At 42.8% G+C, this 17,651-nt stretch overlaps 1 protein-coding gene across 3 annotated transcripts in view; it reads left to right on the top strand.

Annotated features, from left to right (window-relative positions):
- Positions 1–10,271, top strand: part of LOC134918513 (uncharacterized) — an 88,614-nt gene extending 78,343 nt beyond the window's left edge. For all 3 annotated transcript variants that reach the window (XM_063920371.1, XM_063920370.1, XM_063920372.1), the window contains 2 exons: positions 7,582–7,642; positions 9,551–10,271. In XM_063920371.1, coding sequence (XP_063776441.1) covers positions 7,582–7,642; positions 9,551–9,654 — 165 coding nt within the window. In that variant the 3' untranslated portion in view covers positions 9,655–10,271. The remainder of the gene's footprint in view (positions 1–7,581; positions 7,643–9,550) is intronic.
- Positions 10,272–17,651: the final 7,380 nt, after the last annotated feature.

The raw sequence follows: 17,651 nt of genomic DNA, 5'->3' as shown, positions 1-17,651 counted from the left end.
TTACGGGTGCACTCAGAACAACTCAAGGAGTGCCCGTACAGTCAAAACAAGATCCACCTGAGTGAGTTCCACCGAGCGCCAGTGGAACGCAGCGCGTCACTTCCGCTGCCCACTGGTAGGGCATCCATGACAACCGAGGACGCGAACGCGCTCCAAATACAACAAGTGGAGCGCACCACGTACCCGGCCACCATAGATCCCCCAGTCTAACACCAAAATCGAGGCACAACCATTCCCATAAGTTTCCCCAAAATAAATACATATGGGCAAAAGGCGAGACGTGCATAGATCGTTTTAAACAATCCTAAATAAAAGGACTCTAGGCCAGTATAAACGGAGCCCGTCAGGCAAAAAAAGCGCATAAATCAAACCAAAATCATTCTATAAATATGTACTTAACCTAATATACATACAGTGCCCCGTCCACAACAGACAGGCGCAAAACTAATATCCATCTACCTAATAAATCAAAAAGACATACATAATCATGAAAATAATAATACTAAAAAAAAAGGAAACAATATATGTATATACACCCATGAGTGTGTTGGTCAAAAAATGTTGTTTAAAAAAAATTAGAAAGGGAGACATATCATTATTGGCATGTCTCCAATTCAAACAGTACGATATAATGTATAGGCATGGCATCCAAATGCTAAAACTACCTCTGAAAGGATATAGCAATCTTATCGCAAGAAAATATTAAGTGGATTACATTCATTAAGGCCATATGGGGCCACTGTCCCAAGGCGAAATATCCATCGTGCCTCAAGTTTCCTCAATAGCAATGTCCGGTCTCCTCCGCGGACTGGCGGCGGCACCCAGTCAATAATGCGGCATCTAAGGGTCGATAACTGATGACCCAATCTCAAAAAATTTAATGCTACTGGTTTGTCCGTAACTCCAGAGGAAAGTGCCTGCCGAATCGACATACGATGATTGGCCATCCTCTCCCGAAATTTACAGGCCGTCATTCCTAAATAGGACAGTCCGCACGGACAGGTAAGCAAGTAGACAACAAAGTCTGAAAGACAACGTAACTTGTATCGAATCACCATTCTGAGGATGTGGGAAACTTGGCCCAGACACCACATATTGACATGTTGCACAGCCTGTGCACTTGAAGCACCCCGGTTTTTGTCTTAAGAGCCAGGTCTTGTCCACCAGTTTATTGGTCCTGCTTGGGTGCATGAGAAGTTGTTTCAAGTTTTTTCCTCATCTATATGCAATCATAGGAGGTTCAGAACAATGTTTGCCAACCATTGGGTCTGTACTGACAATTGGCCAGTGTTTCCTAATCGCCTTAGACACAACCGGGGACCGTTCATCATATTGAGTGACAAAGATCATCCTTTTATTTTCTTTTTTCACTGCACGTGTGAATTTTTGGCGTGCTCTGGTGAGGCACTTCTCAATAATCTGATGTTTATAACCCCTCTCACGGAAACGCTGTTTCATTTCAAGAAGTTGTGCCTCAGCAACACAAGTATCCGAATTAATTCTCATAACCAGCATGAACTGAGAAATAGGCAGACTGTTTTTTAAATTCGGTGGATGATTGCTTGAAGCATGGAGGATAGTGTTACAATCTGTATCCTTCCGAAATAACGTGGTACTAAACCCTGCCCCATTGCGGGTAATCGTAACGTCCAAAAAATCAATAGTCTCACGATTACACAATCCTGTAAACCGTACTGTGCTATCCAGTGAATTAAGTTCACTGAGCATCAAATCAAAACCCTCCCTGGTGCCCTTCCAGATCAAAAAAATATCGTCTATGTACCTTTTGAAGTACAAAATACTATTCCCAAATTTAGGCAAGATATACTTCATCTCATACTCATGCATAAAAATACTAGCATATGCAAGGGCCACATTAGACCCCATGGCAGTACCTGCCGTCTGGATATAGTTATCGCCCTCATACATAAAATGGTTATGCACCAAAATCAATTAACTGGAGGGCCAGAAGACTTCTTTGCCATTAACGATCTCACTGCTGCTATTCCCTGTTGATGTGGAATAATAGTATATAATGAAGCCACATCCATTGTGGATAGAAAAATGTCACCCTCCAGGTCATAGACAAAATCTTATCAAGAAACTCACCCGTATCCTTGAGCTAACTTGGAATGAGTACCCTCAGATCCTGTAGGAAAACATCAATAAAGATCGCCAAGGGTTGCAACAAGGATCCCCTGGCAGAAATGATAGGTCTGCCAGGGGGATCTATCAGGGTCTTGTGCACCTTAGGCAAGGTGTACAAGACCGGACAGACAGGATAGTCTACTCCTAGATATTCTGAAACTATTATTCCACATCAACAGGGAATAGCAGCAGTGAGATCGTTAATGGCAAAGAAGTCTTCTGGTCCTCCAGTCGAGTTTATTCTACAGTTACTCGAATTGATTTTGGTGCATAACCATTTTATGAATGAGGGCGATTACTATATCCAGACGGCAGGTACTGCCATGGGGTCTAATGTGGCCCCGGCATATGCTAGCATTTTTATGCATGAGTATGAGATGAAGTATATCTTGCCTAAATTTGGGAATAGTATTTTGTACTTCAAAAGGTACATAGACGATATTTTTTTGATCTGGAAGGGCACCAGGGAGGGTTTTGATTTGATGCTCAGTGAACTTAATTCACTGGATAGCACAGTACGGTTTACAGGATTGTGTAATCGTGAGACTATTGATTTTTTGGACGTTACGATTACCCGCAATGGGGCAGGGTTTAGCACCACGTTATTTCGGAAGGATACAGATTGTAACACTATCCTCCATGCTTCAAGCAATCATCCACCGAATTTAAAAAACAGCCTGCCTATTTCTCAGTTCATGCTGGTTATGAGAAATAATTCGGATCCTTGTGTTGCTGAGGCACAACTGCTTGAAATGAAACAGCGTTTCCGTGAGAGGGGTTATAAACATCAGATTATTGAGAAGTGCCTCACCATAGCACGCCAAAGATTCACACGTGCAGTGAAAAAATAAAATAAAAGGATGATCTTTGTCACTCAATATGATGAACGGTCCCCGGTTGTGTCTAAGGCGATTAGGAAACACTCGCCAATTGTCAGTACAGACCCAATGGTTGGCAAACATTGTTCTGAACCTCCTATGATTGCATATAGACGAGGAAAAAACTTGAAACAACTTCTAATGCACCCGAGCAGGACCAATAAAGTGGTGGACAAGACCTGACTCAACACAAAAACCGGGGTGCTTCAAGTGCACGGGCTGTGCAACATGTCAGACTTTCAGACTTTGTTGTCTACTTGCTTACCTGTCCGTGCGGACTGTCCTATGTAGGAATGACGACCTGTAAATTTCGGGAGAGGATGGCCAATCATCGTATGTCGATTCGGCAGGCACTTTTCCTCTGGAGTTACGGACAAACCAGTAGCATTACATTTTTTGAGATTGGGTAATCCGTTATCGACCCTTAGATGCCGCCTTATTGACTGGGTGCCGCCCCCAGTCCGTGGAGGAGACCGGACATTGCTATTGAGGAAACTTGAGGCGCAATGGATATTTCGCCTTGGGACAGTGGCCCCATATGGCCTTAATTAATGTAATCCACTTAATATTTTCTTGCGATAAGATTGCTATATCCTTTCAGAGGTAGTTTTAGCATTTGGATGCCATGCCTACATATTATATCGTACTGTTTGAATTGGAGACATGCCAATAATGATATGTCTCCCTTTCTATTTTTTTTTAAATAACATTTTATGACCAACTCACTCATGGGTGTATATACATATATTGTTTCCTTTTTTTTAGCATTATTATTTTCATGATTATGTATGTCTTTTTGATTTATTAGGTAGATGGATATTAGTTTTGCGCATGTCTATTGTGGACGGGGCACTGTATGTATATTAGGTTAAGTACATATTTATAGAATGATTTTGGTTTGATTTATGCGCTCTCTTTGCCTGACGGGCTCCGTTTATACTGGCCTAGAGTCCCTTTATTTAGGATTGTTTAAAACGATCTATGCACGTCTCGCCTTTTGCCCATATTTATTTTGGGGAAACTTATAGGAATGGTTGTGCCTCAATTTTGGTGTTAGACTGGGGGATCTATGGTGGCCGGGTACGTGGTGCGCTCCACTTGTTTTATTTGGAGCGCGTTCGCATCCTCTATTGCCATGGATGCCCTACCAGTGGGCGGCGGAAGTGACGCACTGCGTTCCACTGGCGCTCGGTGGAACGCACACAGGCGGATCTTGTTTTGACTGTACGGGCACTCCTTGAGTTGTTCGGAGTGCACCCGTAATTGTTATTATCGATGTTCTTGTTCCGGAAGCGGCAGTGACGCGATGCATTCCACCGGTACTCGGTGGAGCGCACGCCGAGGGCTCCCGTTTGTTTTGATCAAGGTTATCAGTGTTGATGTGTGCTCTATATGGGCCTGGCTTGAGTGATTGACTCTATTGGGCATTCTGACCTTATAGCTTTTTTGGCCAAGGTTATTACTCATTATTCGTTGTTTTGTTAGGTCAGGAAGTGAGGTAATTTCACTCTGCATTGTGATTGGCTGATTTGAATTTGCCGCTCTCTTTGGGACTTCCTGGTGGTATTTTAGGGGCCTGTCAGGCATTGTTTGGTTGATGCTGGTCTGGTTTGGACTAAGACAATATGCTGTGACAGATGATGCTGTGTTTATCCTGATGAAGGTCCGGAGTGGACCGAAACGTTGAGATCACCAACTATGATGCATATGTGAGGATTAAAATTTCTTTTTTATGAATTTGCTCTGGTGAGTGCACTTTTTCTATTTCTATATATGGACTTCCTTTTGGATTTCCCAAGTGACACCCCAGCCGTTGGACACTGATCTGATGTGAGTGCGACCCTATCTATCTATCTATCTATCTATCTATCTATCTATCTATCTATCTATCTATCTATCTATCTATCTATCTATCTATCTATCTATCTAATATTAATTAGTGTGTGGTAAAAAAAAATGTCAAGTATCCTTTATCCAAAATGCTTGGGACCAGAAGTATTTTGGATATCGGATTTTTCCATATTTTGGAATAATTGCATACCATAATGAGAAGTCTAAGCACAGAATGCATTTATGTTTCATATACACCTTATACACACAGCCTGAAGGTAATTTTTAGTCAATATTTTTAATAACTTTGTGCGTTAACCAAAGTGTGTGTACATTCAAACAATTCATTTGTGTTTCATATACACCTTATACACACAGCCTGAAGCTCATTTAATACAATATTTTTAATAACTTTGTGTATTTAAACAAAGTTTGTGTACATTGAGCCTTTAGAAAACAAAGGTTTCACTATCGCACTCAAAAAAATCCGTATTTCGTAATATTTGGATTTGGGATACTCAACCTGCATTGAAATAAAATAATAATAATAAATGATATAGCACTGGAGAGCCACAAGTGCCAACATGCCCAGACATTAAGGGCCCGCTGGCACCCGTAGTCCGCCTGTAAAGAAAATATTAAAATAAAAACCACACCATATGTTTTAATATTTTATTGTGCTGCACCTTCACCTGGATGCGCGGCCTTTAAGCTCTTTTGCATGGCTGCCACCGCTCCAGGGCTTCCCGCGTCTTCACCTGATGGGCGGCGGCCTTTAAGTTCTTTTGCATGGCCGCCGCCCATCCAGGAGTTCCACGGCGTCTTCTGCCTTCAGGAGCTCTTCACTGCTCCTCCTCCGCCGTCGGACTGACTCCGCTGCCTGATATATGTCAGCCAGAGAGGGCGGGGCGATGACGCGGCGAGCTGTGATTGGCTTGGGGTGGCCATCTTGAATTTAAAAAATGGCGCCTCATGGGTACCCGCTGCTGAACTCTGCAAAATGGCTAGCAGGCACAGGATCCACCCGGATCCAGGCCCGCAGCCAGCCGCGCTATGTCCACCAGGTCCCGCCGGCATGAACCCATCGTGTCCCGCCGCATACGCTCGCTACCCAGCGGATCCAGCAATGGATCCGGGCGGATCCTGCACTGGATCAGCTGGGCCAATAACATCTCCTGGACTTACAGGGGTGTGCTTTCATGTGAGTGAATGCACACTCCTTTCATTGAGGCACGTGTACTGGTGCCGCTTTTACATACATTTTCAATGGTTTCTTACAGCCTGTAGCTTGGCCTAGCCCCTGCCCGCCCCCCCACTGGCTGAACTTTACTATTGTCTCCCGCTGCCTCCCACCCTGCTATGCTGCATCACCGCCACAGAGGGGTGATTAGAATAAAACAAAGAAGATATCTATAACACGGGTGTGGTATGGTATGCCGGCGGCCGGGCTCCCGGCGACCAGCATACCGACAGTGTGGTGAGCGCAAATGAGCCCCTTGCGGGCTCGCCGTGCTGTGGGCATGGTGGCACGCTACGCACGCCACACTTTTTATTCTCCCTCCAGGGGGGTCGTGGACCCCTACGAGGGAGAAAGTGTTGGTATGGCGGCTGTTGGGATTCCGGCGCCGGTATACTGTGCGCCGGGATCCCAACAGCCGGCAAACTGAAGACCACCCCTATAAAACAGACTGTTATAAATATCTACTTTGTATTATTTTAATCATTATGACAGGGGAGGCACTACCTCCCCTGACTGCACGTCCCTGGTGTGTGTATATGTATGTATGTATGTATGTATGTATGTATGTATATATGTATATATATATATATATATATATATATATATATATATATATATATATATATATATATGTATATATATATAAAATATATATATAAAATATATATAATATATATATGTGTGTGTATGTATATATATGTGTATGTATAGCAGCAAACTTTGTATTTAGCTTTATATATATAATCTCAAACGGAAAACCCAGCACTCTCCTAAGCAGCTTCATTCACCTTAATGCTTTAATATACATCTAAATAAATAATGGGGTTTTGGTTTATGAAATGTACAATGCATGTAAGCTTGCGGCCCACTCCACGGGAACCCATTTCACCGCAAGTCCTACTCTATCACAAACTTTCACATAGTTTTTATAGAAACCTGGCAACTGCTGTCTCATAGAGGAAAATGTGCTTATCTGGTTTAAAGCTTACCTGCCACACTTATGGCTTTTAAAAGGTAAGACAGTCGCCAACACAAATAACACAACTACACAAGTGTGCTTACCTGGTTTACAGCTCACCTGCCAACAAACTACTGGCTTTCAAAGTGAGACAGTCACCAACACACCTAAATAGCAGCTGATCCAGGGTAAAGGTAAATGAGCTTAGGGGTGCATGAAGAGAGATATGGTCACAAATGGGCCAATTAAAAATTAACCCTGTTATACAAACAAACCAGAGGAACCACATATATATAAAAAAAAATTTTGTGAATGAACACTCACTGTTTTGATCTTTTCTTTGAATCTAGTATGTGGAAGAACTAGATCCTCACTTTTCTCCTGTTAATAAACAACATAGTACAGTATAAATTGTAGGTTCAAATTTTCCTGTTCAAGAAGTTTTCTCCGTGAGAGAGAACAGCATCAATAAACATTTTGTTTTTGTGTGTTGCTGTTTTTATTCTAAAATGTTTCCTCTTCCTTAGGAATGGTTACACCCTGAGCGTGAGCAATCTCAGACTGTTGAACTGGTGTGCACTTTCCGTGGTGAGAAAATATAATGTGAAATAAGCCTGTTACACACCATTGACACACACTTCCCACCATTATCGACAACTTTTCAAAATGATGGGTGGTGCCCATTCATTTTACTGAAAAATGGCGGGCATATAGGTATGGCGTCACAAAAATCACAGCACTCAATCACAGAGCTGCCTCCTATGCTTCCCACTGCAACAGCTAGATACAGCAGGCATTCCAAACCATTTTCCTCAAGGCACACTAACAGTCCAGGTTTTAGTGATATCCATGCTTGAGCACAGGTGACTTCATTAGTACCTCAGTTATTTTGATTTACCTATCTGTGCTGGTTATCACTAAAACCTGCACTGCCTTGAGGGCCGAGGTTGGGAATGCCCGAGATACACTGTTCATAACTAATTTGTGGGGCCTGGGACTGATATAATAGGCAGGCACCCCCCCTCCCCCAAAAAATTCAAAACAAAAATCAAATAAAATAAATAAATAAAATAAATAAATAAATAAATATATATATATATATATATATATATATATATATATATATATATATATGTATGTATGTATTTTATAAATTAAGTTTCCTGTACACATAGCTATGAAAACATATTATGCCCCTGTACCTGTAAAGGGCTCTGCTTGTTAAGGCCAGGATCCCCCTACCTGGCCGTCACTGTTCACGGCTGCCCCCTCTTCAATAGCTAAGTATTGACTGCTATCTATGGGCCCCGTTCACCACCTCCTCACTCCCGCAGCTCTTGATGCCCGTGTCCGCCACGTGCAGCAGACACTCAGTATTCCGTAATGGAATACTATTGAAAATGTAACCCCCAAAATGGCCGCCTCCTCTAGCATATTCACTAACTGTCTCCTCTAAGGGCAGCAGCCATTTTGGGAGGGACATGTTCAATAGTATTCAATAAAGAATACTGAGTGCTGTACTGATGCGGCGGGCATCGTGATGAGTAGCAGGCGGGGGACGAACGGGGGCCCATTGCACAGCAGCAGAAATATCGGTGGGCGGTATAAGCAGCCCTTGCCCTCCCCCTCTTAGTCAAAGTGGCCGGGCCCGGGACAATTATACCCCCAGCCCCCCCTTGATGGTGGCATTGGTATTAATCCTGGAGAAGTGATAAAACAGTGAAAAAGCAGTGATAAATGTACGGTGATAACGCACCAGCCAATCTGCTCCAATATGTAAATTGACAGGAGCTGATTGGCTGGTGTGTTATCACCTTGCATTTATCACTGCTTTATCACTTCTCCAGGCTTAATACATCATTGTTAGTACTGAGACATAAGGTAGTGTGATAACAATTGTTGCTAATTGTTCAGAAAGTGTCTGATCGGATCTCAACTTTTAGCAGTCTGAATACTTATACTAACAGTTATAATATTTTTAGAAAAAATGTTTTAGGGCTCTACTTATAAGAGAGCAAATCGACTTTCCAGCAGGTAGAATGGTCCTATGTCTTGCCTATTGAATTAGGATTTGCATGGTATAAGTAGCATTGCAATCCTTCCTCAATAGTTAAAGCTCATGAATGAAAAAAGGCTTTGTTTAAATAAAGCATTTTTACTCATAGTAATACTTGGAAGCTATTTATGTTTGATGTTTAGCCAAGTCGCACATATGCACATCCTCTCCAATTGGCCTGGCGAAGCAGTAAGTGGACATGTATACCCTGAGCAGTTGCCAAGTTGATCATGGGGATGATTAGTTTTGTATTTTGCAGAAAAAGAAGCAATAGAAGACCTACAGTATCTCCATTTTTATTTTTGCAAATGGACCCGTTTTCAAACTTCCAAAATATTGAGCTGAACTTATCAAAAATATTGTGCTCTGTCAAATTAACGAAGTAGTGAATGCCCTATAATCTGGGTTGTTGTGTTTTTTTTTTTTCTTTCTCTCTTTAGGGGGAGATGACAGGATATTTAATGCTCCAGTACAATTCTCCGATACCAGTGTAGAAACAGAAGAAGAGTTTTCTCGTCCTCCACCATATGTCAGACTTTCTTGAACAAAACCACAAAAGATAACCGTAATCTAGGAGGGCTGGCGACAGTCTGAACATTTACCAGACTTACTGAAGGCCAATTAGGCTGGTGATGTTTTACCTTCCGAAAAACTTTTAGAGCTACTTTAATTCTAGTCACTTTATTAGTTTTCTGCAAACTTTTTTTTAATATGTGATTTTATGTTTTTGTTTTTCCTCATCATTTGCACTAAACTTTTTTTATATATATATATATATATATATATATATATATATATATATATATATATATATATATATAATTTTTTTTTCAAGAAGTGTGTAGTTCATCAGATCGCTTTGAGTTATTTTTCCCAATCACGTTTCCTTTGCAACACATACGTAATATTTAAATTAAGCTAGTGTTAATGGCTTGGATGAAACGGCTTATGGCTATGCAGAGCACATGGTCATGGGGAAAAGTATGTACCTTTGCCCCAAAAGCTGTTTTGCTTTTGGTTGAAAGGTTAAAACAATTTTTAATAGAGCATTCAGTGTTGAACTATCAAAATGTTCATAAACACTATGTACTGGTAGGTGTTGATTCTGTGTTGGTGGAAACATGCAGTTTTAAAACAATAAAATTTGAATTTCTAGCCAAACCTTTTTATCTTTATGGTGCTGTCATATAATACTCAAAATGCCCTTCTCCATTTTACACCCACACACACTCGTATCACATATACACATCTCTCACTGACCCCTGTTCCAGCCATCTGCCCCGTGCCATGTATCATTTCCATTCTTATTTACCCCTCTACTGTACGCCATCCTCATTGCATGTGATGTTAAAGGATGACATGGCATATGGTCTACATTACTGCCACAGACAACTGTTTATGTTGTATGTATTCACTTTTTCATTAGTTTTTATTTGCCCTTTTTCCATCCTTGTATATTTTTTATAATTTATGTTTAGTAGGAAACGCTTAGCCCAAAATAATGGTATAGTAAAAGTAATTGAAAATTATTATAAAAAGTCCAATTACACTTACAAAATAGACAAGAGCATGCTTCAGTAAAGAGACACCAGTGTCCATAATGCCTCAAAGCCCCTACCTCTTACTGTGGCCCTGTCCTAATCTGGACATCTTGCACATACTGCTGTCCCACAGACTGTACTCCTCCCAATATGCTCAGAGAGGAAGTATGATCCTACTCTTCCTTTCTGAGCACGGTCATTTGTTCTTTAGAATGTCTGCCTGTGTGCAGTCTGCTGAAAATTGCAGTTTCCCAGTTCTACTGTCAGCTCACTGTGCTGTTATGAGAATAGAACCCTGCAGCTAGATTGCATTCTTGTGTGCTTGATTAGAGGCTCCATTAAAATGGATGGATGCATAAAATTGGCTTTTTTTTATTTAAACATCTAATGTAAGACCATGAGTCAATGGACGTTAGTTTGAGGCCGTAATCAATAAGAAAAAAAACCAAAGGCTTTTATTTTTAATCTTACAATATTATTAATTTGAGAGTGAATTTGCTATATCAAGTAACACACAGCTTGGGTGAGAACTTGCATGCTGCATCATTTCAATGCACATGTAGACAGTAGATGGCCTTTACTCACTGTACTGATATGGTTGTTTTCTTTTCCTCCCACTTACGAATGTTCCAAGCCTTTTTGGATGTTCAACAGCACTTTATTAACAAAGAGAGCTGAGGCCCAGTGATGGAAGGCAGGTAGACACCAGGGATACTCTCTTCAGGGTCAAGGGTTTGGATAGCAGCTGGTGGAAGAAGCCATGGCTGTTTTTCCTCTGTCCATCAATCAACTGTATCTCAACCCCCTGTCATCTTCAGCTCCAATTTCTATTTAAAGATTAATTGAACAAGTAAAATACAGTGAGTGGCCACTGCGAGTATCTCAAGAATGGCCCACTTCTTAAAGAGCTTTGGGTAAAAAGTTAGTGGAGACTGGATTATGCCCTTGAGTCACCTCCTTTCCCTCTCCCCAAAGAGCTGAGTAACAGATGACTGTAAATATGTTGTAATGTACCATTCCTGGGCACGATTCCAAACCATAACCAATTTCACGGCCATAGCTGACTTTTTACATAACTTGACCAAGTCAAAGTCTCATCATATTCACAAATCAAACTCCTTAAAGTACTCTCAAGAAGCACAAGCTATGAAATACTTGTAGACTTTTCTCTTTAGTAACCCTAAGAAATGATTGATAAGGACACTGCACGTACAGTATAACATTAATGTTTGCAGCCCTAACTGTTGTGATTAAAATATGCTCAATAATGCACTTCTACCCTGATGTACAAATGTAAATTATTATTATTTTTTTAATTGTGATGTATATAAACTGTTTTCTGGTGTATATAAACTGTAGTTGAGTGTCTTAATAAATGTGTTTATTGTATAACAATGTAGCCATGTGTAGTGGTTGTTGCTGTTGTGTTTTTTTTTTTGTGCTTAGGAATACAATTAATCTTTCTCCTGCTGGGTCCAGTTATGAGCATATGAAGGAGGCTTGTGTATAAAATCAAAGATGACATTGGGTGGCATCACCTGACTGGACATGAAGGTGTGTGACAATCCTTGTGGAAGACCTATTACAATGTCCTGCCCACTTAAATGATATTTGGAGCAACAAGCTGGATTTTCCCTTATCCACTGTTACATTTTATGGTAACAAAGCAAATTTATTATTATTATTATTATCCTTTATATGGCGCCACAAGGGTTCCGCAGCGCCCAATTACAGAGTACATATGCACATAATCAAAACAGGAAAACAGTGACTTACAGTTGAAGACAATATAGGACAAGTACAGGGCAACTAAGCATAACTACACCAGTAAACATAGAGATAAGTTCCAGGTGGCCAAAAACTGCGGGATCTGGGCAGTTGAGGATTATTAAAGTAAGAAAAGTATAAGCACATGAGGGAAGAGGGCCCTACTCGTGAGAGCTTACATTCTAAGGGGAGGGGTAGACAGACAGGGGTGACACAGATGGGGTACATAGAGAGCATGGAACAGAGGGTTAGGTTGAGATTTGGCTAGGTTTGGTAAAGAAATGGGTCTTAAGAGCCCGTTTGAAGTTTTGTAGAGATGCATTTATGTTGGCATACCCCACATATAATGATGGCTGTACTTAATTGACCAAGTCCCCCCACACCCCACAAACTCTCATTGTGTTTGGTAAAGTTCTAAAACTTTTTTTTTTTTTTATCCTTTTATGCATCCCAAAATTCCTACACCCACCTTTTCCCAGCTGCTGTGACCATAGTGCAGAAATTAAAGTGGCCTATCCCAGTCCATGCATAGCTCTGTTGTTCAGATAAGCAGTGTTAGAAGATGGGGTCAGCACCAAAAACTGGAATACTGAACATACAGGATACCCCAGCATTTGACATGGGGAAGTCTGAGACAATTTGCATGTTAACCACTCGACTGAATAAACACTAAAGATTAACTTTTCTTAATTTGTTTTCTTCATAAAAAATAAAGCTACCAATACTCGCCTAAAGTGCGGAATTTTCTATTGGCAGGTTGTCTCCCTGCTCTATGAAGTTGCTGTATTGTAGTAGTCCGATGATACAGGTACGTTAAGGACAGGGCCGTCTTAACAGCAGTGTAGGCCCCTGGGCAAAGCAATGCACTGGGGCCCCTACCAATCCTCCAGCAGTAGGGGAGGGTGCTATCCGTGGCAGCTCTGATGTCACGCGGGTGGTAGTCGATGGTCTATCTTCCACTCGGCATGTATGACCTGGAGCGGTAATTTCTGCAAATTACTCCTTTATTGCACAGATGGTAGGAGATGGGGCGGAGGGATAACACTAAACTGTAGAACAGAGCATTGGACTGAATGAAGGTGCCCCAGGACAAGACTTCCAGGGTGGTAGTTGGTGTTTAATACGCATTGGAGGGGTGGATAGTCGAGTGTGCTTAATAGTCCTCATTCTCCGGAAGGAGAGCAACTTGCTTGATTGCAGATATCTCTAATTCCTGGAAATAGATTTCTTACCTTTTTAATAGGATAAAAAAAACTTTCAGGAGGTTCTTGGGGATCAGAGATCTGTAGCCAGAGCAATCCACCAATGAAAATATAAAACTGCATACCAGGCATGTGGAGCTGGAGCCGGGACCAGCTGCTGGAAGGTGGATATCTCTGGCAGCTTGTCTCTGCTATGCCCAGAATTAGTGTCCACTGATAGGGGAGAGTCCCAGCTTTTGGAGTACTCCCTCAGAGTCAGACAGAACCTAGGATTTCTGGCTCGAAAGAGCAATTGACAGGCTTAGATGGGGACCACTGCTTTTTAAGTCTGATATCTTTGGTTAAACAGGGTCTATTTTCGAAAATCTGGTACCCCTGGAAAAAGGGGACTTTCAGCTATCAGCCCAGGACCCTTATACTCCTGTGGCAACTTCCCTTTGAGCCCATATTACTAGAAGACCGGTCTGGTTAAGGACCATATGCAGTATGAAACACACTGTACCATTAAGGACACACTAATGGCAGAAGTTATCGGTGTACAGTGGGTACACAGTCAGCAAGAGTAATAAATGGAGTTTAAAGTAAACCATAAAGAAGTGATTGCTATTAGGAACCCATTGTCTTTACTTGCTTGACAGACCCTGAAAGAACTTGTATCAGGCTAGTGAAATCCCTATTATGACCTCACTAGACAAATACAGTATAATCCCCTGTACTGGTATGTGTTCAGACTGTCGACATGGATGGAACGCAGGACAGTCACTTTCATCTGGTCAACAGTGACAGAATGTTGACAGCTGATATTACCAGAGTTTAGGGTTAGACTATGGTAAGGGTTAGTGAAGATGGTTATGGAAAAATGCATGCCGAGAAATTGCATACATACGTTTAATGTAAAGTAGCTAAGCTTTATCCTTATCCTGTTTTTGTGATCGCAGCCTGTAATTTTAAAATATATCCTTTCTCTAACATCCTAGTGGATACTGGGGATGTGTACTTTAGTACCATGGGGTATAGATCGGGTCCACTGGAGCCTGGCAATTTAAAACCTTTAGTGTGTGTGTGTGCTGGCTCCTCCCCTCTATGCCCCTACTACCAGACTCAGTTTAGAAAAATGTGCCCAAGGAGCCAGGTGCATTTCTCTGGAGCTCCAGAGTTTCCTTTATTTTTTATTTTAGTTTATTATTTTCAGGTAGTACTGGTTGGCAACCAGTCTACCTGCTTCGTGGGACTTAGAGGGGGGACCGAACCAACCTACTGAGGGTTAATGGATCGTAATCCCAGCTGACAGGACACTGAGCTCCTGAGGTGCTGTTCGAACATAGTTAGTGTGTGCCCACGCCAGCAGACAACCGCCACCCTCTAACAGATGCCGAAGATCGGTTGGTGCGGTGTTAACACCTGGGGTCCCGGTTAGCAGGTCCCCGGTGCGGTTTTGGTGGCATGTCACGGGCCACGAGCTGCGGACTAGACTGGCTCAGGGCTCATGCCCCGCAGTGCTCACTGTCCATTAGGGCTTGTGTGTACTTACCTATCTTTCTGTTTGTTAACATGGCCCGTATAAAACTGAAGGGACAGCGTGCCATTGGAAGGGGCTTGCCAGAGCGGGACCATAGGTGGGAAGGCGCCATTTCCTGCTGCTGCGGATCATCAATGCTGCATGCACACTGCTCCTCCAGGGACTCACGCTGTTACTCTGTACTGGTTCCAGGGGGTCATAGCAGGGGGCGGGGGAGCACACCAGCAGTAGCACCGCTGCACTTCTATCAACTGCGCTGCTGTGTTCTGTGTGGTCTCCATTCCTCAGTGTCACTCCAGGGGCTCTGTAGGGGCTGTGTGGAGGTGTTTTTTGTGAGCTGCGCTGTATTACAGTTGTGTAAAGATGTCGGTTGACATGGTTATGTCTGCTTCTTGTAACTCTACCCTTTCTTCAGTGGAGTCTCTAATGTGTGAACAGTGCTCCTTATCTCCACAGGGACACAGTTCACAGGCACCTGACTGGCTAGATAGTTTTAAAAGCATGATTCAGAATGTAAACTCAGAATTTACTGCAGCGAAGGAGAGACAGGTGTTAAAACAGTCTATTGATTGGCAAAAGCAGCAGATACCAGAAAGGCTTCTAAGCCCCCTCTGTTGGTTTCATATAAACGCTCACTGCCACAGGTGCTCTGTTTTTGATCAGCCTGATGTGGCTGATGATGATATGGATGAGGACAGCTCTCTGTCCCCTGGGGTGGAGGCCCTCATTTATGCTGTAAGAGAGGTTTTTCATATACCGGATTAGGAGGAAGAAGCAGGTGAGGAGTTGTACTTTAATATTAGACTGAAGACCTCAGTCACTTTTCCTGTGTATAAAGAATTAAACTCCCTGGGCAGGTAGGCATGGTTAAACCCTGATAAGAAATGTAAAATTCCTCAGGAGGTCTTTAGCTACTTTTCCCCTCCCAGCTGAGGATAGGAAGGTATGGGAAAAGGCCCCGTCAGTCGATCGGTATGTATCCAGACCTTGTCCGAAATTGGTACTGCCGGTGCCAGGGGCTATATCCCTAAAAGAGCCGGCTGACCATAAAATTGATACCGCTCTCAAGGCAATATATACGGCAGCGGGCATAGCACAGCGCCCCACAATAGTTTGTGGTTGGATTTCTAGGGCAGTAGTAGAGTGGTCTGATAATATTAGTAATGGATTAGAGACACTGCCCCAGGATGAGGTCATTACTCTGCTGCAACATATACAGACTGCTGCAAATTTTATGAGCGAGGCTGTAAAAGAATTGTGTAAGATAAATGGCCGCACTACTGCTATGGCTGTTTCGGCACGCAGAGCTCTGTGGTTACGTCAATGGTCAGTAGATGCAGATTCCAAAAAGGTGTAGAAAATCTTCCCTTTCAAGGTGATGCCTTGTTTGGCGACAAATTAAATAAATGGATCTCCCAGGCAACGGCCGGTAAGTCTATCTATCTGCTGTGCCACCTGCTAGACGTTCTTACACAGGACCCTCCTTGCAGTCCTTTCGTGTGGCAAAGTTCAGAGGCAGGGGCTGAGGGGTCTCCACCACTCTGAGAGGATCTTGTGGTAAGTCCCATAAACCTGCAGCTGCTGCCTTCCTGGACCAGACCACCGGATCCCCTGCCGCTGAACCTTCCGCGTGACGGTCGGCCCCAGCGGCAAGGTGACTTTCCGGTGGGTGTTCGCCTTCAACACTTTACCCACGTGTAGGCGAAGTCCTGCTGGGATCCTTGGGTGAGGGACATCATTTCCCAGGGATACCGGCTGGAATTTCAAGCACTTTCTTTCTCACAGCTTTTTCATATCAGGCTTCCCAGTTTTACCAGCAGCAAAAGTTACCTTGCAAGAGGCTATTCAAAAACTTTTGCGGACAGGGGTGGTGGTTCCAGTACCACCTCCGTTACGCAACGGGGGTTTTTACTCCAGTCTTTCTGTCGTTCCAAAGCCAGATGGTTCGGTACGACACATCTTGAACCTGAAATCTCTAAACCCATATCTACGGGTGTTCAAATTCAAGATGGAGTCCCTGAGGGCAGTGGTGTCCTGTCTGGAGGAGGGGGGAGTTCCTGGTATCACTGGATGTCAAGGATGCGTACCTACACATTAACATGTGGCCCCCTCATCAGGCTTACCTCATGTTTGCCATATTGGACGACCATTTCCAGTTTCAGGCTTTGCCCTTTGGCCTGTCCACAGCTTCGAGGTTCTTCACCAAGGTAATGGCGGAGATAATGTTGCAACTACGCATGATAGGAGTCAACATAGTCCCCTACTTGGACGAACTCCTGTTAAAAGGCTATGTCCAGGGAGCGTCTGCTGCACAGCATCGATCTGACGACTTGCCTATTTATGGATCACGGGTAGATCTTGAATTTTCAGAAATCTCATCTGGAACCGACCTAATGTCTTCAGTTCCTGGGATACTGGTTACGGTTTCTCAAAAGGTGTTTCTTCCAATGGATAAGGCCTTGGCGATCCAAGTTATGGTCCACTCAGTGCTCTGTCCTCGCATGGTACCCAT

This window comes from Pseudophryne corroboree, chromosome 1, assembly GCF_028390025.1.
Source record: "Pseudophryne corroboree isolate aPseCor3 chromosome 1, aPseCor3.hap2, whole genome shotgun sequence".
Lineage (NCBI taxonomy): Eukaryota > Metazoa > Chordata > Amphibia > Anura > Myobatrachidae > Pseudophryne > Pseudophryne corroboree.
This window is presented reverse-complemented; position numbering and strand designations above follow the sequence as displayed.